Source organism: Thalassophryne amazonica, chromosome 13 (assembly GCF_902500255.1).
Source record: "Thalassophryne amazonica chromosome 13, fThaAma1.1, whole genome shotgun sequence".
Lineage (NCBI taxonomy): Eukaryota > Metazoa > Chordata > Actinopteri > Batrachoidiformes > Batrachoididae > Thalassophryne > Thalassophryne amazonica.
The window spans coordinates 10682873-10709068 of NC_047115.1; the positions used below are offsets into that span (position 1 = coordinate 10682873).

At 41.7% G+C, this 26196-nt stretch overlaps 1 protein-coding gene across 1 annotated transcript in view; it reads right to left on the reverse strand.

The window, feature by feature from the left end:
* LOC117523306 (1-phosphatidylinositol 4,5-bisphosphate phosphodiesterase beta-1-like) overlaps positions 1 to 25975 on the reverse strand; it is a 79509-nt gene extending 53534 nt beyond the window's left edge. Inside the window, exons 1-7 of the mRNA XM_034184795.1 lie at positions 25734 to 25975; positions 22144 to 22221; positions 9778 to 9846; positions 9032 to 9172; positions 4259 to 4338; positions 1844 to 1897; positions 1006 to 1081 (exon numbers count right to left, since the gene is read on the reverse strand). Of these exons, the coding sequence (XP_034040686.1) occupies positions 1006 to 1081; positions 1844 to 1897; positions 4259 to 4338; positions 9032 to 9172; positions 9778 to 9846; positions 22144 to 22221; positions 25734 to 25832 (597 nt within the window). The 5' untranslated portion in view covers positions 25833 to 25975. The remainder of the gene's footprint in view (positions 1 to 1005; positions 1082 to 1843; positions 1898 to 4258; positions 4339 to 9031; positions 9173 to 9777; positions 9847 to 22143; positions 22222 to 25733) is intronic.
* Positions 25976 to 26196: the final 221 nt, after the last annotated feature.

The following is a 26196-nucleotide window of genomic DNA, read 5'->3' on the forward strand; positions in this document are numbered from 1 at the left end:
GATTGATTAATGCTGTTTGAAATAAACTCTGTATTAAAACAATGACAGCAGTGCCAGTATTTCACCTTCCAAACAGCCTTAGAATGAAAAAAAAAAAAAAGCTATAAAATTTTAAATTATTTCAGTGGGGCATGTCCTCGGACCCCCTTGCTGGGGTGTGATTTTTACACCCAACCAAGTCGCAACCCCCTTCTATTCCCAAAATTAGATCCACCCATGTGGAGGTGGCAGAGCTGAAGATGCTGAGATTTTCTTTGGGAGTGAGGAGGATGGACAGGATTAGGAAGGAACATGTCAGTGGGACAGCTCAGGTAAGATGGTTCGGAAATGAAATGAGATGGTTTGGACATGTGCAGAGGAGACACCCAGGGTATATCTGGAGAAGGATGCTGAGGTTGCAGCAGGAGAAGAAGAGGGAGGACATGCAGGTGGTGGTGGAGGAGGAGGAGAAGGAGACACAGTAGTAGTTGTAGTAGTGGGTGTCAAAATCCAGCCCCTCATCCATGTTGTGACACCTGTGTAACGGATCAAGCAGGGGATTGCCTTTTGTGGTGAAATACATTGGGGACCTTGTGTGCCTCATGGCTGCTATGGTTACCATGAAGGTCCAACAGGTACCCTGAACGTGAGACAGCTAAACAGCACCGGTAAACAAGAAGTCCTCAACATGAGATCAGCTGGAGGAGGTGATGGCTTGTAAAGCCAACAGCTATGAAGGCAGCTGAAGGTTGCAGTAGGTTCTCAAGCTAGGGTAAGTATCCATCAAGGATCATATGTTTGTCAGTGCACAAAGACATTTCCACATTAAACAAACCCACACACAGGCGTCTCTAGATTAATCCTGGATGTAGATTCTCTTTGCGTCCATGAGCGATTTCTGCTCCTTGACATTTTGTAGGTGCTCCTGAGAAACTTTGCTTTTAGGTAAGTTCCAAAACCGTTTTTGCATTTGCTGCAACCAGAATCAAAGAAGAAAATTTGAGCATAGTGGATGCTGAAGCTTACCCGTCCATAGGGCAGTCTGCAGTTCTCCAGCGCATTCTCTACTCTTTTTCTATCTGACGAAAACAGGCGAACAATGCTGTAACACAAAAACGATACCATAAGAAGATCACCTCATATTATGCCAGAATAAATACTCCTTTACTGCAGTTTTACACCCCAAGTATCTTCACCTTACTCCTCCCATTAAAGCTACCACTTGTTCCTTTGCAACTCCTCAAACCTTCACTTTCCCATAAAAACCCCTAAACTTTGATGCCACCTTTGGGACATGTGTCCTGTGTGGTCTGAGCATCTTCAAGCCGCTTGGCCTCATAATTATACGATGTGTTATAGGCACTGGTTGAGTTGATTAGCAGGTCAGTGCTGAATTAAGCACCATCATGAATCTTGTCCTTGTTTTTACTCTCCCAAGTGCACATGTAATTAAATTTATTTTTGGAATTAAGGGACACATTAAAGTTTGTGATTCTCCACAGAATTGATCATTGCCAAGTTTTCTGAAAGTCGTCACTCTGAGTTTATATTTCAGGATAGACAGTGGCGGTTCCAGATTTTTTTGCACCTGGAGAGTTGGAATGTTTTGCGACAGGTTGTCATTCTGTTAATTTATTCATGTATCATTCATTTATTTATGATGCAGCATGAGACAAAAGAATGTTTAAAATCCATATTTTTATGATGCTTTCTGTTTTGAGGCTCCACATTTAGGAGGACCTCAACCTGTTGTAACAGAGGATCTGCTCCCCCTCCGCCCCATACACACAGCCACCCCTAAAACACTGCTGCTTATAGGTTCACTGACTGATGATTCTAAAAGTAATAATCACAAAAAACTCACTTCTTAACTGGGATTCGTCCTTCTACATTGGGCTGAAGCGTTAGCTTGACGTAGCTGAGAAGAGAGAAAATCAGACAGGTAACACACAGATGTTGTTCCCTGGAGTAAAGATTCTCATCTAGACACCAAAATCCCTCATCAAATTATATATATATTTTTTTCAAATTTGATTTTAAGTTCTATAATTTGCCCTGCGACAGACTGGCGTCCTGTCCAGGGTATACTCTGCCTCACGCCCTATGACTGCTGGGATAGGCTCCAGCCCCCCCGTGACCCTTAATTAGAGTATGTGGGTATAGGAAATGTATGTATGGATTTTTTATCATTTAATTTTAATCTAAGGGCCCTGTCCCACTGGCGTTTAGGAGGATTTGCGCATGAAATGAGGAGACAAAAGCTGAGCGTCTGCAACAAAGGTGGGCGGAAATGACAAATGTCCCGGGGTGGATCAGTGAATACATGAGGAAGAAAAGCAGATATAACAGGGAACAGAAGCGAAGGCGACCACAGAGGCGCCCCCATGAGGGGCACAGCGGCCGTGATGCACTTGCTCCATCCGTGCCCACTCTGTCTGCATGCGCGAAATACCATTTGCGACCGTGATGTGGCCGTGCTGGGCACGCGTCATATCTGTTTTGCACGCTGTCCCGGTCCGCCGCCAAGCCGCGCCAACCCGTCGGTTGCGGACATCAGCGGATGACAGGGGATATGCGGCGCGTTGGTTGTGTATGTCCTGCGTATGTCTTCAGTATGTGTTCAGGCAGTGATGCGGATCTCATCCACAGCAGGATTTTTGAGCCGATCAAAAATCCTGGCTGCGGACATGCGTGCTTCTGCGGATGATCACGGACGTGTTCGGATGTCGGCCGACTCATACAGGAATGTTACACGGTTATTGCGGTTGTTTAGTAGATGTGGGCCACTTTTGTACGCATTCCATCCACGAATCCTCCTAAACGCCAGTGGGACAGGGCCCTAAGTAAAAATGTTACTCAAACACCTCGGTATGGAGGGATTGGCACAACTTCTCCAGCCAAGATTGGTACACACTGGATCTAGACGATGCTGATGAAGTGTCTTGGCCTAAGACACAGACAGGTAGCATGAAGAACAGACCTGGGATTGAACCCTGGTCTATATTTTGATAGTCCAACTCCACTTTGTTTTTTTGTTTGTTTGTTTTTTTGGGGGGAAAACTGAAGAAAATGAATCTGGAAAAAAAAAACAAAAAAAACCCTCCATCTGGTCATTTGTGAAATAATGTTCCTAGATCTGATCCATTTACGCCTCATTCCTCGTTGCCAGCGAACTCAGGTTTGGGCTTTTCGTTCAACTTCCCTCCAGGAGTATCCCATCATCTTAATCTCTGCATCCATGTTGCATCGCCAGCTGTTTCTGGGTTGGCCTCTTCTTGTCTTCCTTTGGGGGTTCCAAGTCAGGGACTGGCGAGTGAGGTTGCTTGGTGCTTTCTGTAGGGTATGACCAGTCCAGCCCTATTTTCTCTTTAGAATCTCTCTGCCTACTGGTTCTTGAGTTCCTTGCTGCCACAGCTCCTCGTTGCGAACTTTCTCAGGCCACAAAATGTTAAAGATACGCCTAAGACAACTGTTTATGAATGTTTGGACCTTCTTTTTTGTGCATCTCCACATCTCTGACCCCTAAAGGAGAGCTGATTTTAACTGTTGAACATTGACAGGTTTGCACAAAACTTTAATAGGTTTTCTTTGGACAACGCCCCATCCTTGTACCAAGATTCATAAAATTCAGTCCATAGACTTTTGATTAGGCAGCAGGATGGCACTGCTGTCTCACAGCAAGAAGGTCATGGGATCGATTTCCACCTGTGGCCTTTCTGCGTGGAGTTTACATTTCTCCCCGTGTTTGCATGGGTTCCCTCTGGCTTCCTCCCACATTCAGAGAAATGCAGATTAGGTGGATTGGAAACTTTAAATTGTCCGTAGGTGTGCGTGCAGGTGTGAATGTCTTTGTTTGTCTATATGTGGCCCTGCAACAGACTGGGTCCTGTCCAGGGTGTATCCTGCCTCACTCCCTATGACTGCTGGGAAAGACTCCAGACACCACCACCACCACCCAATGACCCTTATTTGGAGTAAGTGTTTGAAGATGAGTGAGTGAGATTTTTTATTAAACCTGAAATTGAATAAACAAGCCAACAGACATGAATGAAAATATCAGATTTAATCATGAGATTAAAAAGTGGTTCTCATTTATTTCTCCTTGACAGACTTCTAGTAATACGTGCTTTTGTGAGGCTGAACAATTGTCATGGACCAAAAATAGCATCGGTACTTTAACCATAATACAGGTAAACATACTGTATTGTTACGCCGTATGCCATTTTATGATTAAATGCTTTGGTCTTTATATAGATGAAGGTAAAGTGTGTTTACTCACGCTTTCAGCAGACTGTGGTCTCTGTTTAGATTGTGGCTCAGCAGGTTGGATGAAAGACAAAAAAGTTCCTCACACCAAACCTACAGGAAACACAAACACTTCCATCATCAATCTTCACTAGCCTACAACTACACATCGCCATCATCGTCACCATCATCATAATCCTCATCCTTAGCATCAGCAGCAGAAGCAACATCACAATCATCATATCATCAGCAGCAGCATTGTACTCATCCTCATCATCTGCACCTCACAATCCTGCTTCTCCTTCTCATCATCATCATTTCATTATTATCCTCATCATCACATATGAACATTTCTACTATCCTCTATCATCTATCATCCTCTTCCTCATCATCATCATCATCCTTAGCATCAGCAGCACCACAATCATTATATAATTATCAGTAGCATCATCCTCATCACCATCACAATCCTGATCCTCCTTCTCATCATTACCATCATCATCATCATCATCATCATCTTTTCATTATTATCCTCATCATCACATATCATCAAAATCTGCATCATCCTTCTCCTCATGACCATCATCATCATCATCATCCTTAGCATCAGCAGCAGAAGCAACGTCACAATCATCATATCACCATCAGTAGCAACATCCTCATCATCAGCAGCATCACAATTATGATCTTCCTTCTCATCATCATAACCATCATCATTATCACCAACGGCATAATTTCCTCATCAATAGCATTATTAGCATCACCATCATCATATTTGTCAATCTCATCATCAGCAGCAACATCACCACCACCATCATCATCATCCTTAGCGTTATCGCAGTAATCTTCATCATCATAATCATCCCCACCGTTACCATTCTCATAACACCATCCTCATCATCCTCCTCATCAGCATCATTACACCATTCTCATCATCATCATTAGTATTAGCACCATCATCTTCATCCTTAGCATTATCACAACCATCATCAGCTTCATCATCATCATCCCCATCATTATCATTCTCATCATCATCATTATCATCAACATCAACACGGTCCTCAACATCCTCCTCCTCAACAGCATCATTACATCATTCTTCTCATCATCATTAGCAGCAGCAACAACACCACCATCATCCTCAGCATCTTCACCGTCATCCTCATCCTTAGCATCATTACAATAAACCTCCTCCTCGTCATCATCGACAACAGCAGGAAGGTCACCATCAGCATCAACATCATCCAATTATCATCCTCATCATAATCATTAACATCATGCTCACCATTATCATCAACATCAGCACCATTCACCTCCTCCCCCTCATCGGCATCATTACATCACCCTCATCCTCATCATCCTTTTCATCATCATCATCATTAGCATCATCATCATTCCCATCATTATCACCATTATCATCAGCATCAGCACCATCCACCTCCTCCCTCTAATCATTATCATTACATCATCATCATCATCATTACCATCAGTCTCATCAGCAGCATCATCACCATCAGCAGCAGCAGCAGCAGTAGCATCACTATCAATGTCATCATCCTCATTCCCATCATCACCACCATCACTCTCATTTTCATTATCAGCAATATCATCATCATCATTATCATAAACATCAGTGTCATCGTCATCATCAATCTCATCATCACCATCATCATGTCTCTGTTTCACACTTTCCTCACAATGTCAATACACTTGTGGTAGAGGGACAACTGGCTGGAGAGTCTTGATGTCTGGAAAGAGTTTAGCGAGCTGTCAGAGTACATAGAGCATACTGAGGACGGAACATCATCATCATAATCATCATCATCGTCAGCATAATGACAAGAACCAAACAAGAACAAAATAATAATAAGAAGAATGTAACTGCTGGGACAGGCTCCAGTAAACCCATGATGCTTAGTTGGAATATGCTGGTACAAAATAAATGAATGAATGAATAATAATGTAATGTGGAGTTGTGTCACTAAAGGCATCCAGTGTGAAACCTGTGCCAAATCAATGCTTAAATCCATATTAAATAATATCATATTATCATTATTATTATTCCTATTGTCATCCGTGTGCCCTGTCATCAATCAATCAATCAATCAACCAATTTTATTTATATAGCGCCAAATCACAACAAACAGTTGCCCCAAGGCGCCTTATATTGTAAGGCAAGGCCATACAATAACTACGGAAAAACCCCAACGGTCAAAACGACCCTCTGTGAGCAAGCACTTGGCAACAGTGGGAAGGAAAAACTTCCTTTTAACAGGAAGAAACCTCCAGCAGAACCAGGCTCAGGGAGGGGCAGTCTTCTGCTGGGACTGGTTGGGGCTGAGGGAGAGAACCAGGAAAAAGACATGCTGTGGAGGGGAGCAGAGATCAATCACTAATGATTAAATGCAGAGTGGTGCATACAGAGCAAAAAGAGAAAGAAACACTCAGTGCATCATGGGAACCCCCCAGCAGTCTACATCTATAGCAGCATAACTAAGGGATGGCTCAGGGTCACCTGATCCAGCACTAACTATAAGCTTTAGCAAAAAGGAAAGTTTTAAGCCTAATCTTAAAAGTAGAGAGGGTGTCTGTCTCCCTGATCTGAATTGGGAGCTGGTTCCACAGGAGAGGAGCCTGAAAGCTGAAGGCTCTGCCTCCCATTCTACTCTTACAAACCCTAGGAACTACAAGTAAGCCTGCAGTCTGAGAGCGAAGCGCTCTATTGGGGTGATATGGTACTAAGAGGTCCCTAAGATAAGATGGGACCTGATTATTCAAAACCTTATAAGTAAGAAGAAGAATTTTAAATTCTATTCTAGAATTAACAGGAAGCCAATGAAAAGAGGCCAATATGGGTGAGATATGCTCTCTCCTTCTAGTCCCTGCCAGCACTCTAGCTGCAGCATTTTGAATTAACTGAAGGCTTTTCAGGGAACTTTTAGGACAACCTGATAATAATGAATTACAGTAGTCCAGCCTAGAGGAAATAAATGCATGAATTAGTTTTTCAGCATCACTCTGAGACAAGACCTTTCTAATTTTAGAGATATTGCGCAAATGCAAAAAAGCAGTCCTACATATTTGTTTAATATGTGCATTGAATGACATATCCTGATCAAAAATGACTCCAAGATTTCTCACAGTATTACTAGAGGTCAGGGTAATGCCATCCAGAGTAAGGATCTGGTTAGACACCATGTTTCTAAGATTTGTGGGGCCAAGTACAATAACTTCAGTTTTATCTGAGTTTAAAAGCAGGAAATTAGAGGTCATCCATGTCTTTATGTCTGTAAGACAATCCTGCAGTTTAGCTAATTGGTGTGTGTCCTCTGGCTTCATGGATAGATAAAGCTGGGTATCATCTGCGTAACAATGAAAATTTAAGCAATGCCGTCTAATAATACTGCCTAAGGGAAACATGTATAAAGTGAATAAAATTGGTCCTAGCACAGAACCTTGTGGAACTCCATAATTAACCTTAGTCTGTGAAGAAGATTCCCCATTTACATGAACAAATTGTAATCTATTAGATAAATATGATTCAAACCACCGCAGCGCAGTGCCTTTAATACCTATGGCATGCTCTAATCTCTGTAATAAAATTTTATGGTCAACAGTATCAAAAGCAGCACTGAGGTCTAACAGAACAAGCACAGAGATGAGTCCACTGTCTGAGGCCATAAGAAGATCATTTGTAACCTTCACTAAAGCTGTTTCTGTTGTGGGCTGGGGTGTTTGGCTGGCTTTGTTTTTGTTTTCTGTTTCTCTCACCAGGTGGTATGCATTCAGGACTGAGTGGCTGAGCATTAGGACCTCACCCTGAACACCCTGAGGCTTGTTTTCACGTGCAGGTCATCAGGACTCACAGCTGTGGTGTATTCTGTCTTGATCAGAGATTGCTGCATTTAAACCTTGAATGCACAGTGTATGATTGCCAGAGACTCGACCTTGTAAGCAGACGTGTGAGATCGGCGTCAGGAGAACAATCTCACCATTACGGATGCAGAGACCGCTCCAGGTTTGACGCCACAGTCTGTGAAGGAGGATTGGGTGAGGTCTCACGCTCTTCAGCACACTTCCTGAGGTAATTTGGTTTTGGTGACTTTTATGAAGTAATGACAGTGGATTTGGTGTCCCCCACACCTTGTGTTATTGAGCTGTCACGTTATGCTAATTGTCTAATCAGCTTCTGCTGCAGCGGAGATATGAACTGAGTTGTTCCGTGCCTGCAGGGTGAGAAGCTGATATATATATTTAAGCCAGGAAGTGTTTGCTGATTGTGTGCACCTTTTGAGTTGTGTCTCTCTGTGTGGAGTTGGACTCACCTCATGTTTTCTTTCTTCACAGACTCGGTTTGTCGCGGCCACCTGGGGGGTGTCGGCGGGGTCCCTGGGTCCGAACTGCTGTGGCGCCGGACCGTTTGCGCTGCTGAAAGTGCGCCGTGTTTCCACCTCACCAGACCGCGGACATTTTTGGTTGTTTATCACTGCACTCATTATGATTATTAAATTCTGTTATCTTTTGAACCGTGCTCTGCTTATTTCATGCTGAGTCCTGTCAAACGCTGGGTCGGTGCTCCGACCGCGTCCGACACATAACAGTTTCTGTACTATGATGAATTCTAAAACCTGACTGAAACTCTTCAAATAGACCATTCCTCTGCAGATGATCACTTAACTGTTTTACAACTACCCTTTCAAGAATTTTTGAGAGAAAAGGAAGGTTGGAGATTGGCCTATAATTAGCTAAGATAGACTTTTTGTCTTGGTGGATCATTACAGTGTCATCACCATAATGACTTCGTTACCTTAGCTTCATCCTCCTGTGATGCGATGAAGTTGAGCTGGTTGACGTTTACAATGTCTGAGGCTGTAACCACGGTAACCATGCGGTTCTCAAGACGTCCAACCAGGTTTCCCACATCCAGCAGCTCCCGCAGCTTGGCCTCCTATTGGACGACATAGAATCAATACTGATGGATGAAGCAGCGCTGTGCTGGAAGCCAACAGAGGAGGACGGAGGACAGAGGAAGGAGTGAAGGAGGCGGCCACATGAGGCAAATTATTTACTATGACCTCATCAACAGTTATCACGCAGGGGCGTAAAGATAAAACAGATCTGGTTACATTTGACTAACTGCTTGATTGACTGAATGGATAAATAAATAAATAAATAAAATATAAACTTCTAATCTCGCTGCTATAATTCATTTAATGCCAAAACTGAAAAGACTTCCTGAGAAGGAAACATCTGTATATTTTCCTCCCAAGAAGCCTTTAGGTTTAGGAGCTTTTCCTGCTCTACTGGGACATCAAACAGCACGGCGACACGTACACAAAGCGCCAAAGAGCAGAATAAATTCAGAGATATTGCAGAAACACAAGAGGGATTACTGCAGATTTGTGAAAGCAGCCGAAGTAATCATCCTTCAGGGCGAGTCAAGGTCTGCACAAGTCAAGGCTGCAAACATCAGCTGCACCCCGAGAGATGGAGACAAACAGGAGACAACACAGAGGTGAAAGGTCAAGCACAAGTGCACAAAGGTGATGGTACCTTGGGTGTTTTTGTGCTTCTTCCTGTTCTGACATCTTTGACGAGGGTCAGATCCAACAGCTCTGTGTCCTGAAAGTATAACACACATACACACACACAGCTGTTCAGCAGGGTGCTACATTATGATTCTTGCTAATGACTTGAGAAAAAAGGGAGACACACTGAATCTCTGTGAGCTAAAAAGACTAGAGGGCACATTTGTTCTTCACCAAGACCAGACAGTCTGCTCGTCCACTTAAGATTCTACTTTTCTAGAAAAAAAAAAAATTGTGGGACAAATAAGTGAAAATATGATGAGGATCATTCAGTCATACAGTCATCAAAATTGGCACATATTTCCACAATTGGTTGCTTATTTATGAACAAATGTTAGTTGTGCAAAATTATAAAATTCAATTCAGTGTAACTGGATTATAATTCTATAGTGTTTGTCCACTTGAGGCTGAAATGTGTTTTATATTCAATCACGTTCACACACTGATGTCAGCATGCTACCGTACAACTTGGGGATTTAGCACCTTGCTCAAAAGCACCTTTTAAACCTCATTTCCACTGAGCGGTCTGACACCGTATGGCACAGTTCGGAACAGTTAAGCGTGGCTTGGTTTGTGTTTCCATTACCAGCAGTACCCTTTTGCTTGGTAGGCAGAGCATGGTAGAAGTTGACATGCGCATCAAGAGCACCCAAGCATAGTAGAGAGTGTCTTGACTCTTGTAGAGAAGAATAGAGTCAAGACAGAAGTCAGATGACCAGAGCAAGAATTTTAGCTGAGGAAGTTTCTGTGGTTTGAAGCGAAACGTCCTCGCGTCAATCAACCCAGTCCAGTCGAAGATTCAAGCTTCTCTACTATGGAAACTACCTGGACAACAGAGAGTCTTCACAGAAAGCACCCAAGCAGTCACACAGCCTTGCTCCCCCCACGGAATCCACCCAGTGTAAATTAAATTTTTTTTTATCAATCAATCAATCAACTTTTTTCTTGTATAGCGCCAAATCACAACAAACAGTTGCCCCAAGGCGCTCCACATTGCAAGGCAAGGCCATACAATAATTATGAAACACAGTCTACGTCTAAAGCAACATAACCAAGGGATGGTCCAGGGTCACCCGATCCAGCCCTAACTATAAGCCTTAGCGAAAAGGAAAGTTTTAAGCCTAATCTTAAAAGTAGAGAGGGTATCTGTCTCCCTGATCTGAATTGGGAGCTGGTTCCACAGGAGAGGAGCCTGAAAGCTGAAGGCTCTGCCTCCCATTCTACTCTTACAAACCCTAGGAACTACAAGTAAGCCCGCAGTCTGAGAGCGAAGCGCTCTAATGGGGTAATATGGTACTATGAGGTCCCTAAGATAAGATGGGACCTGATTATTCAAAACCTTATAAGTAAGAAGAAGAATTTTAAATTCTATTCTAGCATTAACAGGAAGCCAATGAAGGGAGGCCAACACGGGTGAGATATGCTCTCTCCTGCTAGTCCCCGTCAGTACTCTAGCTGCAGCATTCTGAACCAACTGAAGGCTTTTTAGGGAACTTTTAGGACAACCTGATAATAATGAATTACAATAGTCCAGCCTAGAGGAAACAAATGCATGAATTAGTTTTTCAGCATCACTCTGAGACAAGACCTTTCTGATTTTAGAGATATTGCGTAAATGCAAAAAGGCAGTCCTACATATTTGTTTAATATGCGCTTTGAATGACATATCCTGATCAAAAATAACTCCAAGATTTCTCACAGTATTACTAGAGATCAGGGAAATGCCATCCAGAGTAACGATCTGGTTAGACACCATGCTTCTAAGATTTGTGGGGCCAAGTACAATAACTTCAGTTTTATCTGAGTTTAAAAGCAGGAAATTAGAGGTCATCCATGTCTTTATGTCTGTAAGACAATCCTGCAGTTTAGCTAATTGGTGCGTATCCTCTGGCTTCATGGATAGATAAAGCTGGGTATCATCTGCGTAACAATGAAAATTTAAGCAATACCGTCTAATAATACTGCCCAAGGGAAGCATGTATAAAGTGAATAAAATTGGTCCTAGCACAGAACCTTGTGGAACTCCATAATTAACTTTAGTCTGTGAAGAAGATTCCCCATTTACATGAACAAACTGTAATCTATTAGACAAATATGATTCAAACCACCGCAGCGCAATGCCTTTAATACCTATGACATGCTCTAATCTCTGTAATAAAATTTTATGGTCAACAGTATCAAAAGCAGCACTGAGGTCCAACAGAACAAGCACAGAGATAAGTCCACTGTCCAAAGCCATAAGAAGATCATTTGTAACCTTCACTAATGCTGTTTCTGTACTATGATGAATTCTAAAACCTGACTGAAACTCTTCAAATAGACCATTCCTCTGCAGGTGATCAGTTAGCTGTTTTACAACTACCCTCTCAAGAATCTTTGAGAGAAAAGGAAGGTTGGAGATTGGCCTATAATTAGCTAAGATAGCTGGGTCAAGTGATGGCTTTTTAAGTAATGGTTTAATTACTGCCACCTTAAAGGCCTGTGGTACATAACCAACTAACAAAGATAGATTGATCATATTTAAGATTGAAGCATTAAATAATGGTAGGACTTCCTTGAGCAGCCTGGCAGGAATGGGGTCTAATAAGCATGTTGATGGTTTGGATGAAGTAACTAATGAAAATAACTCAGACAGAACAATCGGAGAGAAAGAGTCTAACCAAATACCGGCATCACTGAAAGCAGCCAAAGATAACGATACATCTTTGGGATGGTTATGAGTAATTTTTTCTCTAATAGTCAAAATTTTGTTAGCAAAGAAAGTCATGAAGTCATTACTAGTTAAAGTTAATGGAATACTCAGCTCAATAGAGCTCTGACTCTTTGTCAGCCTGGCTACAGTGCTGAAAAGAAACCTGGGGTTGTTCTTATTTTCTTCAATTAGTGATGAGTAGAAAGATGTCCTAGCTTCACGAAGGGCTTTCTTATAGAGCAACAAACTCTTTTTCCAGGCTAAGTGAAGATCTTCTAAATTAGTGAGACGCCATTTCCTCTCCAACTTACGGGTTATCTGCTTTAAGCTACGAGTTTGTGAGTTATACCACGGAGTCAGACACTTCTGATTTAAAGCTCTCTTTTTCAGAGGAGCTACAGCATCCAAAGTTGTCTTCAATGAGGATGTAAAACTATTGACAAGATACTCTAACTCCCTTACAGAGTTTAGGTAGCTACTCTGCTCTGTGTTGGTATATGACATTAGAGAACATAAAGAAGGAATCATATCCTTAAACCTAGTTACAGCGCTTTCTGAAAGACTTCTAGTGTAATGAAACTTATTCCCCACTGCAGGGTAGTCCATCAGGGTAAATGTAAATGTTATTAAAAAATGATCAGACAAAAGGGAGTTTTCAGGGAATACTGTTAAGTCTTCTATTTCCATACCATAAGTCAGAACAAGATCTAAAATATGATTAAAGTGGTGGGTGGACTCATTTACTTTTTGAGCAAAGCCAATAGAGTCTAATAATAGATTAAATGCAGTGTTGAGGCTGTCATTTTCAGCATCTGTGTGGATGTTAAAATCGCCCACTATAATTATCTTATCTGAGCTAAGCACTAAGTCAGACAAAAGGTCTGAAAATTCACAGAGAAACTCACAGTAACGACCAGGTGGACGATAGATAATAACAAATAAAACTGGTTTTTGGGACTTCCAATTTGGATGGACAAGACTAAGAGACAAGCTTTCAAATGAATTAAAGCTCTGTCTAGGTTTTTGATTAATTAATAAGCTGGAATGGAAGATTGCTGCTAATCCTCCGCCCCGGCCCGTGCTACGAGCATTCTGACAGTTAGTGTGACTCGGGGGTGTTGACTCATTTAAACTAACATATTCATCCTGCTGTAACCAAGTTTCTGTTAGGCAGAATAAATCAATACGTTGATCAATTATTATATCATTTACCAACAGGGACTTAGAAGAAAGAGACCTAATGTTTAATAGACCACATTTAACTGTTTTAGTCTGTGGTGCAATTGAAGGTGCTATATTATTTTTTCTTTTTGAATTTTTATGCTTAAATAGATTTTTGCTAGTTATTGGTGGTCTGGGAGCAGGCACCGTCTCTACGGGGATGGGGTAATAGGGGGATGGCAGGGGGAGAGAAGCTGCAGAGAGGTGTATAAGACCACAGCTCTGCCTCCTGGTCCCAACGCTAGACAGTCACAGTTTGGAGGATCCCAAAAAATTGGCCAGATTTCTAGAAATGAGAGCTGCTCCCTCTAAAGTGAGATGGATGCCGTCTCTCCTAACAAGACCAGGTTTTCCCCAGAAGCTTTGCCAATTATCAATGAAGTCCACCTCATTTTTTGGACACCACTCAGACAGCCAGCAATTCAAGGAGAACATGCGGCTAAACATGTCACTCCCGGTCTGATTGGGGAGGGGCCCAGAGAAAACAACAGAGTCCGACATTGTTTTTGCAAAGTTACACACCGATTCAATGTTAATTTTAGTGACCTCCGATTGGCGTAACCGAGTGTCATTACTGCCGACGTGAATTACAATCTTACCAAATTTACGCTTAGCCTTAGCCAGCAATTTCAAATGTCCTTCGATGTCGCCTGCTCTAGCCCCCGGAAGACAATTGACAATGGTTGCTGGTGTCGCTAACTTCACATTTCTCAAAACAGAGTCGCCAATAACCAGAGTTTGATCCTCGGCGAGTGTATCGTCGAGTGGGGAAAAACGGTTAGAGATGTGAACGGGTTGACGGTGTACACGGGGCTTCTGTTTAGGGCTACGCTTCCTCCTCACAGTCACCCAGTCAGCCTGCCTTCCCTGACTGCACGGGATCTGCCAGGGGGGAACTAACGGCGGCTAAGCTACCTTGGTCCGCACCGACTACAGGGGCCTGGCTAGCTGTAGAATTTTCCACGGTGCGGAGCCGAGCCTCCAATTCGCCCAGCCTGGCCTCCAAAGCTACGAATAAGCTGCACTTATTACATGTACCGTTACTGCTAAAAGAGGCCGAGGAATAACTAAACATTTCACACCCAGAGCAGAAAAGTACGGGAGAGACAGGAGAAGCCGCCATGCTAAAACGGCTAAGAGCTAGTAGCTACGCTAAGCTAGCGGATTCCCAAACAGGGAATCCGACACTAGACAGGCTGTGGAGCAGCACAGGTAACGCACGACAACAGTGCTAAAATAAAATAAAAATCCACTAGACAGGCTGTGGAGCAGCACAGGTAACGCACAACAACAGTGCTAAAAAATAAAATAAAATAAAAATAAAAATCCACTGGACAGGCTGTGGAGCAGCACAGGCAACGCACGACAACAGTGCTAAAAAATAAAATAAAATAAAAATCCACTGGACAGGCTGTGGAGCAGCACAGGCAACGCACGACAACAGTGCTAAAATAAAATAAAAATCCACTAGACAGGCTGTGGAGCAGCACAGGTAACGCACGACAACAGTGCTAAAATAAAATAAAAATCCACTAGACAGGCTGTGGAGCAGCACAGGTAACGCACAACAACAGTGCTAAAAAATAAAATAAAATAAAAATAAAAATCCACTGGACAGGCTGTGGAGCAGCACAGGTAACGCACAACAACAGTGCTAAAAAATAAAATAAAATAAAAATCCACTGGACAGGCTGTGGAGCAGCACAGGCAACGCACGACAACAGTGCTAAAACAAAATAAAAATCCACTAGACAGGCTGTGGAGCAGCACAGGTAACGCACAACAACAGTGCTAAAACAAAATAAAAATCCACTAGACAGGCTGTGGAGCAGCACAGGTAACGCACAACAACAGTGCTAAAAAATAAAATAAAATAAAAATAAAAATCCACTGGACAGGCTGTGGAGCAGCACAGGCAACGCACGACAACAGTGCTAAAACAAAATAAAAATCCACTAGACAGGCTGTGGAGCAGCACAGGTAACGCACGACAACAGCGCTAAATAAAAATCCACTGGACAGGCTGTGGAGCAGCACAGGTAACGCACGACAACAGTGGTAAAAAATAAAATAAAAATCCACTGGACAGGCTGTGGAGCAGCACAGGTAACGCACGACAACAGTGCTAAAAATAAATAAATAAATAAATAAATAAATAAATAAATAAATAAATAAATAAAATAAAATAATAAAATAAAAATCCACTGGACAGGCTGTGGAGCAGCACAGGTAACACACGACAACAGTGGTAAAAAATAAAATAAAAAATCCACTAGACAGGCTGTGGAGCAGCACAGGTAACACACGACAACAGTGCCAAAAAAAAATAAAATCAAAATCAAAATCCACTGGACAGGCTGTGGAGCAGCACAGGTAACACACGACAACAGTGCTAAAAAAAATAAATAAAAATAAATAAATAAATAAATAAATAAAATAAAATAATAAAATAAAATCCACTGGACAGGCTGTGGAGCAGCACAGGTAACACACGACAACAGTGGTAAAAAATAAAATAAAAATCCACTAGACAGGCTGTGGAGCAGCACAGGTAACACACGACAACAGTGCCAAAAAAAATAAAATCAAAATCAAAATCCACTGGACAGGCTGTGGAGCAGCACAGGTAACGCACGACAACAGCGCCAAAAAATAAAATAAAAATCCACTGAACAGGCTGTGGAGCAGCACAGGTACGACAACAGTGCTAAAAAATAAAATAAAAATCCACTGGCCAGGCTGTGGAGCAGCACAGGTAACACACAGAGCAGCACAGGTAACACACGACAACAGTGCCAAAAAAATAAAATCAAAATCAAAATCCACTGGACAGGCTGTGGAGCAGCACAGGTAACGCACGACAACAGCGCCAAAAAATAAAATAAAAATCCACTGAACAGGCTGTGGAGCAGCACAGGTACGACAACAGTGCTAAAATAAAATAAAAATCCACTGGACAGGCTGTGGAGCAGCACGACAACAATGCTAAAAAATAAAATAAAAATAAAAACGAAAGCATTAGCAAGCTAGTTAGCTTGCCAACGCTGATGAAGGTTAGCTGATAAAAGAGCTCCGTCGCGATGCTTCGACCGTTAGAGGTCTTCTTTAGGCGTTGGAGCACGGTGAAAAAGTAAAAAAAAAAAAAGTAAAAAAAGTAATTTTACTTTACTTTTTGTCTTGGTGGATCATTACAGTTTTTACTGCTTACCCCTAAAAGTGAATGCTTAGTCTAAAACTTCAAATCCAACACTTCTTGTAACAATAGCCAAAACACAATGTGACAATACCTTAAACACATTTTAATACTTTTAATAAAACACTTTTAATAAAAATTTAGAACACATCTGGTAATTGGAAATACTTAGGCACACATTTGAAAACACTCACACAGAAAACTCACCACCAATCAGTCTGACCTTTGGCCCTACAAATACAGCTCAGGTAAGACATTTTGTCAAATCTGCAATCATGGAGGTGATAAAACCCAGAGAAAGAGGAAGAGGACAAAGACAGATACATGGGAAGGACAAAGATAAGGAAGAGTAAGAAGGAGAAATGTTTCAGATGAAATTTGAGCAACTTTGGTGGACCATGTGATCAACCACTGTCTCACACTGAGGGAGGCTGGACAAAGGGTCCACCCAAACCTCAGCCGCCACACAGTGGATTGTACTGTCAAGTGCATTATCATTCTGACGTCAGTGTGTGAGCGTGTCTGTGTGAATGGGTGAATGCCAGGCATCACTGTAAAGCTCTTTGAGCTTCAGATATAGATGGAAAAGCACTATATAAATGCAGTCCATTTATCATTCTGATGTTACTGTACCATGTATGTAAACTACAGTACTGTAAACACTGTTTTGACTAGGAATTAAAGTATTCCCAGACATCATTTTCCAAAACAAGGGCATGTTATGTGGATAACAGTTTTTGCCAGGCTGTGATGATGAATCCAACTGAACTGATGTAACAGATAAGATTAATGGACCTTTCACACTGCATACTTCAGGCCAATCCGTCAACGCTTTCCAATCCATCCAGATGCATTTTTAACGCATCCAACGCATCCGTCGCATGACGTCAGACACGTTGCTTCGGAAGCGGCAAGGGGGTGGAGATTGCCACGTCACACTCTGGCCGTTTCCACAACCTGAAAAAAGTTCAGCGATTGCAATCTTGAATTTGCGTTGCCTGAACCATAAAAAAGCTTTAAAAAACAGCAGTAGAATGATTCGCCCATCACCCTGCTGGGAGAAGCTTTTTTCAGCTACTTTTCGGAGTGACACTGACCGAGAGAGGACTGATGACTTGGTGGGATATCGATCGAACCACGACAGCGGGCCGACCCGCACAGAGAAGCCAGCCTTCAGGCATCATTCCTGGGCAGAGCGAGGCAGGCAGCCAGGGGGATGGAGCAGATCCACTCAGTCCGAAATCTCCCACTTTTTGGATATATGTGAAGTCCCAGTTTGCCCAACAGAGTTTAGTTCTGCAGCTTTATTGAGGTGAGAAAAATGTAAAAATAAAACTTGACGTTTACTGAACTGCTGTGAAGGTTTAGATCGGCTAACGTTAGCTTAGCCTTTTAGCACAGTTGATCTGAGTGAACGCTTTAATTTGTAAATGGTTCAGTCTTTTTTATGTTTACCAAATAAAGCTACAGCTTTTTTCAGAGACCACAAAAGCTTAACTTTAAATAACTTATTTTTTTCAGGCGTTTTTTCCCTTTTTTTTTTTTCCTTTTTTATATATAAACTGTTTAGTGTTTCTTTATATTTAAACAAATATTTTTATTTGTCCCAATCAGGAACATTTGCTGTGCAGACAACCAAACTTCCATTGATGAGCTGAACACCACGAAGTCCAGGCGAAAGAAAACCGCTGCTCTTCAAAATAGGACAAAAGTGTCTTCAGCAACACCACCAGAGTTCAAAGCTGCAGAAGAGACCTTCATCTGGTCCTGAGAATCCAGCATAACATCACCTGCTTCTAAATAAAAGGCTCTTTGAACAGCAACTATTTTATTATTTTTAAAAAAGCTGTTTCATTTTATATTTTAACAATAAATGAACGGATCATTAAAAATGTCCATGAATCAAAGTCAAAAGACATTTGCGCAGGTAGAAGCTCTCCACGTATTGTGCTCAAATTCATATTTTAGAAATGACTCTGTCCTGATAACAACATTAAAGGCAATTACATATTTTGGCGAAATTACAAGTTGAAATGACCATTAAAAAAAATTTCATCGTGAGGTTTATGTCAAACAAATCCTACTTTACAGTCACACTGCAGTCATTGTTAAATTATTTCCTGTTGCATTTATAATAAACATTTGTATTTATTAACAGTGTTTTTCTGGTTGAAATGTAATATAAATATAATCTACCAGACTTAAAAAAATGTACAAATTTCCATGTTATTTTGTCTAAAAATAAATGTCGTTATGTTAAACAAGAAATTATCTAATCTGAAATAGGTGGTTTTAATTTACAGATGAAAGGTTTCTAAAGAACCATTTATTGATTTATTTAGCTATTTTAATTACAAGTGTTCTAAACTTTTTTAACAGTAATCAGAAATTCTGAGGTAACAAACAACAACAAAAAACATTTTGAAGGATTTTTCTTCAGAAAACTGCCGTGAGACCAGGTTGTCATGTGAGGACTGTAGCTTTAGCTTTTGATGCTGAGCCAATCAATGGACAACAGTGGGTTGGCACCTGCCTTTTGTAAATGTTCTATTATTTTCGTACTCTAGGCAAAGGGTGTCAAAAAAGTGGTACGGGACAGGTCTGCTATTTTGGTACCCGTTCCTAAATCTGAAAGTGGAAATGCACAAAACCGACCCGGACCACTCGGTGGAAACAAGGCTTTAGTGAAGCAGAAAGAGGGTGGAGGTAGAAACGGGGCCACATGATAGGATTTCTACAAGTTGGGGAGCACCCACACAAGTTTCTCCAAATGAATGCTGTATCCATGACAGAGCAACAGCACTTCAACATACAGACAGATGGAACAGGGATTTGATCCATTGACCATCCACTTGGAGAACTACCTGTTTGACCCTCTGTGCTATGACCGTTCCCGCTTGAGTACAAGGCCATGCTCACAACACTACTGCTGCTGTCTCTGCTCCATTCTGAGTGTTACCTTTACACTCCATTTATGTCTCACTCATAAAGAAGTCCCCAATAGATTTGAACTTAAGCTAGCAACTATTTTGACTTTCTGTTGATATTATGTACACAGTTCTACCATTAAGACTCAGTAGGTAGACAAGAAACTGTTAAAGATTTAATTAACAGTCTTTAGGGGAGGTCCCAGTCATGATAAGGAAAGGGTGTGTTGTTCTTGAATCCTGCCACTGGAAGAAGGCAGGAGCAGAGCCTCCTCCGGTGACAGATAGGGACCAACTGGCGGTAGTGTGGTGGAGGGAGTGTCTGCTTGCAGTTGCGAGTGTTACAGGCTGGCAACTGCAAGCAGTCGAGAGACAAGTTAGAACTGACATTTTTAAATAACGTACATTTCCTGTTGTCCATGAGTTGATGGCTAAAAGTAGAACAGCTGCTTCCTGACTGTTGTGGTGAAGAAAGAGCTGACCCAGAAGGTGAGGCTCTCAATTTACCAGTTACATTTTGCTCCAGTCCTCACCTGTGGTCATGGAGTTTGGGTAATGACTGAAAGAATAAAGTCACTGATACAAGTAGCAGAAATGAGATTCCTTTGTTGGGTATCTGGGTTTACACTCCTGGACGGAGTGAGACGCTCAACTATCTGGGAGAGACTCAGATTAGAGCCGCTGCTTCTTCACACAGAAAGGAGTCAGTTGAGGTGGTTCGGACATTTGGTTAGTATGCCCCCTGGTTGCCTCTCTAGGGAGGTTTTTCAAGGCATGTCCAACTGGGAGGAGGCCCCTGTGGAAGACCCAGGACATGCTGGAGGGATTATATTTCTCAGCTGGCTTGGGAATGCCTTGGGATCCTGTGAGAAGACTTACATGACTTGGCAGAGGCTATAGATATGGAAGCATGGGATGAACTACTTAGTCTGCTGCCACCGTGACCCAGACACAGATAAGCAGCAGCAACTGAATGAATGAATATTTCCTGTTAGAAATACAGCAGTTATTGATGAGGTGAACCTGAATGAGAGCTTTGAAATCTGAGTCTTTCTGGGAGGATTTACGCTACTCTACAGTTCGCATTACACTCACATAAGGACTGGATAGGATTCAACACAAACCCCAACAACCTATTTCCCCCCGAGCATCTCCACAACACTTCCTGAAGGATGTGGCTGTAAACTGTCCCCAAGTATACAGGGCACATCTCGTCTTCCACAGCTCCTGTAGCATCCTAGCAATGGTTAAGAGAAGGTCTACTGTTCCACATCCACGGTGAAATCCACATTCTTCCACCTGTATCCGGAGAGCACAACCTCTCTGTCCAACTCCAGTCAACAACATTCACAGGTACAGGTACCTTTAGCATTTCAGGGCCAATCCCATCCAACATGCCACCAGCAGACGGCCAGTGTTGAGGTTCTGAGTGAAGAACTGAAATGACATATTTACTTATTTACTCAACTTGTTACAGTTAACTGTATATATTGTTTCCCATTGAAACAAACAAGTTATGTGGGACCAGTTGATGGAGCTAGCTTAAGTAACATATCTTCGAGTGAAATCAGTGGTTCTCACTTTTGTTCTGTTGTTCAGTCTGCTCTTGATTGGTTGAAAATGCCTGACTTATCTAACCAGCAAATATGTGGTACAGAGGACCAAGACTGAGAGCCACTGACCAAAGTGATCTCTAAGGGGGAGAGGGTGAGACTTCCCCCAAGTCCTACACCTACACCTCTCTCCCATGGGGGTGTGTCAGGCTCACCCAGGAACTCCACAAAGTGTCCCATCCTCTGATGATAGCTTCAGTGGAAATCAGCACCTCATCCCCCAACCCCGCTAAGGAACTGCCTTGGGTTCTGGACAGAGAAATGTGCTACATGGCCAGAATATCAAAACTGATGCTTCCTCACAATGCAAGTGATACTCCTCATCGGAGTCTCCCTAAGTACGTTGTTTGCTTTGACACTCCTTCCAGCACAACCCAAGGATCTTCCAAAGAGACCTAGTACCAATGACATCCAGTTGTCGCCTCAGGTCACTGGTTAGCTTCCACATCTCAGAACCGTACAGTAAGACATGCAGCATGAGGACTGTAAACACTTGGACCTTTCATTCTCCTGCAAAGATATCACCATCACCAAACATCTCTGTCCAATTATCTCATGACTTCTTAAGCTCTTTTTCCTTATGGTGTCACCGAGGGCTGGAACCTTGATGCAACTAAATTGTAATAGCATAAATACGATCAACAGTGTGTGTGTGTGTGTCTGTGTACATGTGCATATCCTCAACCTTGTTTTGGTCACTCCAGTAGAGGTAAAATCCATGTGGATCCACATGCAGTGTTACTGGTGTCAGTGTGGACAGATCCTACAGAGAGACGGACAAAGAGAACGAAGAAGCACAAATTTAACTTTGACTGACAGATTCAGACTGAAGTGGGATAAAGGTTTTTTGCAGATTTTCTATTGAGTGCATTATATTATAAATATCAGCTAGCGGCTGAATCAAATCGATCCTACAGTATCACACTGAGTGCCAATATGGGACTAATGTACTGAAAAGGGGTAAAAAAAAAAGAAAAAAAAAAGACTGCACTCCTGCTTATGAGCAGCAATCTGCCAAAATATTTGTGCAGACATTAGCTCTTATATAATAAAGAATATTTTTTAAATATTTATTTTTCTGGGCTGCTTCAGTTCAGCCGACATTCAAAAGAATAATAAAAAGTAAAAGAAAAAGCTCAGAAGGTGGTTAACGAGAATCCTGATTGTCACTTGTTGGCATAGCAACCCATTCTATGTTTCATAAAAGCTCAGCTCACATACGAAAAACACACACGCGCACAAACTTCAAGCCTGATTTGCAAACTTCATTATGATTCGTGATGTTTATATGAATCAATTCATTTATATATACACACACACAAACAAACAAACATCTTTTCTCTTCCACACACTTTGTCTGTTTGGGATGTGGTAACCATGCCAGTTACTATGGCAACCAGATGGCACATTAGTTATTGTCTGAGCGCCGTACTTCAGCATACCACCACACGAATACCGACAATATTTGTGCACATGAAGATGCTGCAGGGTTTCTTTCTGCAGGTTTAAATTCTCGCCCAGGCAAGTAAAAGCATCATAATGGAAAACATGCCAACAGGTGGCGGCGGAAAAGTGAGCTCCAACTCAGACGGATGCACGGCGGCATGTCATCCACAGGTGCTCGCTGCCAGAGCACCATTCAGCGAATGAATCACCTTCACCTCCCTCAGTTGTCCTCCACAACACCCAGTGTCACAATCAAATGCATCAAAATAATCGGGCACTCAGAGTGCACGCATACGCCAAGGTGCCACAGTCACCCTAGCAACACGCGTTTAAACAGAACGGGTAAACAGTTGACACTGCAGATCAGAATGGAAAGAGGCGCTGAGGGGTTTTGAGCGTCAGCGTTCAGCTTTGGCAGTTACGTGGAGCCACGCTGGCAATATCACCGGCGCTCGACTCACCAAACGGATCCCACTGGTTTCTCTGTCAGGCTCACGTTAGCAGATTTTTATGACAATTCTGTTTCCCAACTCATAGCCTCTATCTAAAAGTGCACGTTTTCCTGAAATCTACATTTATTCCCAATAAAGTCAATATTATAAGAAATAATATAACAGCGAGGAGCACAGAGTGGACGTATCCACCAAGGTGCAAAAAAGTCTTTTGTAGATTCCCTCTGAACTGTAATCACACTTATTCCAGGCCACACCAAACATATGAAGTACTGTCAATTTATCTTTAATTTCAATTTTCAGTTTACTTCATTTATATAGTACCAAATCACAACAAAACTGCCTCAAGGCGCTTCACACAAGTAAAGTCTAACCTTACTAACCCCAGAGCAGGAGACAGTGGTACGGAAATACTCCGTCTGATGATTTGAGGAAGAAACCTTAAGCAGACCAGATACAGAGGGGTGACCCACTGCTTAGGTCATTCTAAAAGTTACAAATTTTGGCAAAGTTTTACAAAGCTGAAGAAACAGAAAATCAAACAACATAATAATATAAAGAAGATGAAAGCCGCTGTCAAAATGATTTACAGCAACAAGAACCATCTTGCAATTAAGAACATTTGTAAAAATCATACTTACAGGCTCGGCTCATAATTTATTCAGATACATTTAAAAACATACGCAACTTAAAGTCCATATCATGTATAAATAAAACAGGGCATCTTGCAATAAATTTATTTTTAAAAAATGGTGGAATCTTGCATATCATCCCAGGACAGACTTGACTCCAGATGGGGTTCAGATTTGTGCAAAATTTAAGCAATATTTTAAGAATGTTGACAAAACACTATAGCAAAATAACAGAATTTCACTTGAGTGTTTGAATGTGACTGCTGGATTTTGACTCTTGCTATGACTGTCATTCCAGTAGTCATAGCAACAGATAAGTAAGCCCCACTAAATATTACAATTTTGTAAAAAAAAAACAAACAAAAAAAAAAATCCAGAATTGCTGTAACCTCATGTCTTAGAATTTTTAACAAGAGTGCTGTGTCTTACTTTGTCTACATGTAGCGTGTCGTGTATTTTAAAATGTCATGTGACTTTTTCTGTCAGGTGACCTGTAGTGAAAAAAGTGTTTCCTTTGCAGTTTTTTAAAATAAGCATGTGTGCACATAACTGTTGTGCAGCAGAAAACACAGAGGGATGCACTTTTCCTACAATCTGTCATCATCATTTTCCTCCTGAGAAGTGGCTTCCATGCTGTGCATCATTTATTTTTAGCACATGAGTACCAGTTATGTGCACACATGGAAATAAGGCTTTTTCGAATCGACTGGAAAAACAGCCTCCTGCAAGCTTAATTTTTTTTTAAATACACATGCTTCCATACTGCATATTTTCAATTTACTTCAGATTCTACAATTTGGAAGGCAATGGAAATCAGGTTTTTGTGAAAACTTAGCGAACCATCATTAGTTTTTGACGGTTATTATTATTATTATTATTACAAACCATCAAACAGACAAAATGTTTATCAGATAAAAATGCAAAATAAATTCAAACCTCTCACAAAAATCTTTTCAGATGGAGCTCCTTTATCACATGTAATTCCAGGTTCTGTTCTTCAACAAACACAAACCTTTTTGTTTTTTAACTTTTTTTTTTCCAGATAGATATTGTTTCTTGACATTTTTATGTGGTGTTTATGAGGGAGATTTGAGGTACATTGTTTTGCCCAAGGACACTTCAGCGCTCAGCAGCAACTGCGGATCGACCTGCAAATCCTTCAGACAACCCGTCTGAGCAGTTAGTTGCCCTAAAAGCTTTGTGATGAATATAAAGACTATTTTGACAATGAATTGCTCTCAAAATATCATCAATTTGTGTGTGTGTGTGTGTGTGTGTTTTTAATGCTCATTCAAATTTCCCACAGACCAAGAAGTAGCAATCCAAAAATCAATATTCTATTTAAAATAACTAGCAGGGCACTCAGACTGCAGATCTTAGACATGGTGGAAGCAGGTTTTTGCCAATGGCACTAAAAGAAACAATTGCTGGTTTGTATTTATATTTTACCCTATATGGTGATTTCATTAACAGCTTCCCTGTTTAAATTTGATTCTTGATCTGAATTTGCATAAAATTTGATTTGTTGCTTGTCACAAATTTGGAAAAGTCCAAACACGGATAATTGATGGTTTTGATCGGTTGAACCTTTGAGGAATTCTGCATAACCACAAACCCTCCTGAGCAGAGGTCAGAGTGAAAAGTCAGCCACAGTTTCAGCTTCGGAAATCACTTATGGAAACAGATGAGTGATTGGGATGGAACACATAACCTTCTGGAGTGCAATAAGATTTGAAACATCTTACCTCGTCCCATTTAATGAAGTTGCTGCCATTCCTCAGTGTGTGAGAGATGGAGGGAGGCCGGAGTTTGAGTGCGTGGACCCCCGGCTGAGCGCTCGCCATGGCTTTCACCACATACACACAAACTGTGTGTCAATCACCGTGCACACGCTCCGGCTCAGACTCTGATTTTCTGTGGGCGCATCACTGAAACGTCAAACGCTCCAAAGTGATCAGAAGTCAGCCAGAGATGCAGCAGCATCCTTCTCCTCTCCTCCGATCGGTCCTCTCCTTCTGGACTCACCCCCCACCACCAACACTTCTTCTCTTATCACTCTTTTTTCAGATTTTTCTCTCCTCTTCTGCCTCCCTCCCTGTCCTAGACTCCCCCTTCTCTCCTCTGTTGATGCTGTGTCTCACAGAGAGACAGACTGAAACAGATGCCTTTGTGGGAGACGGGATGCATGTGTGCATGTGTGAATCTGTG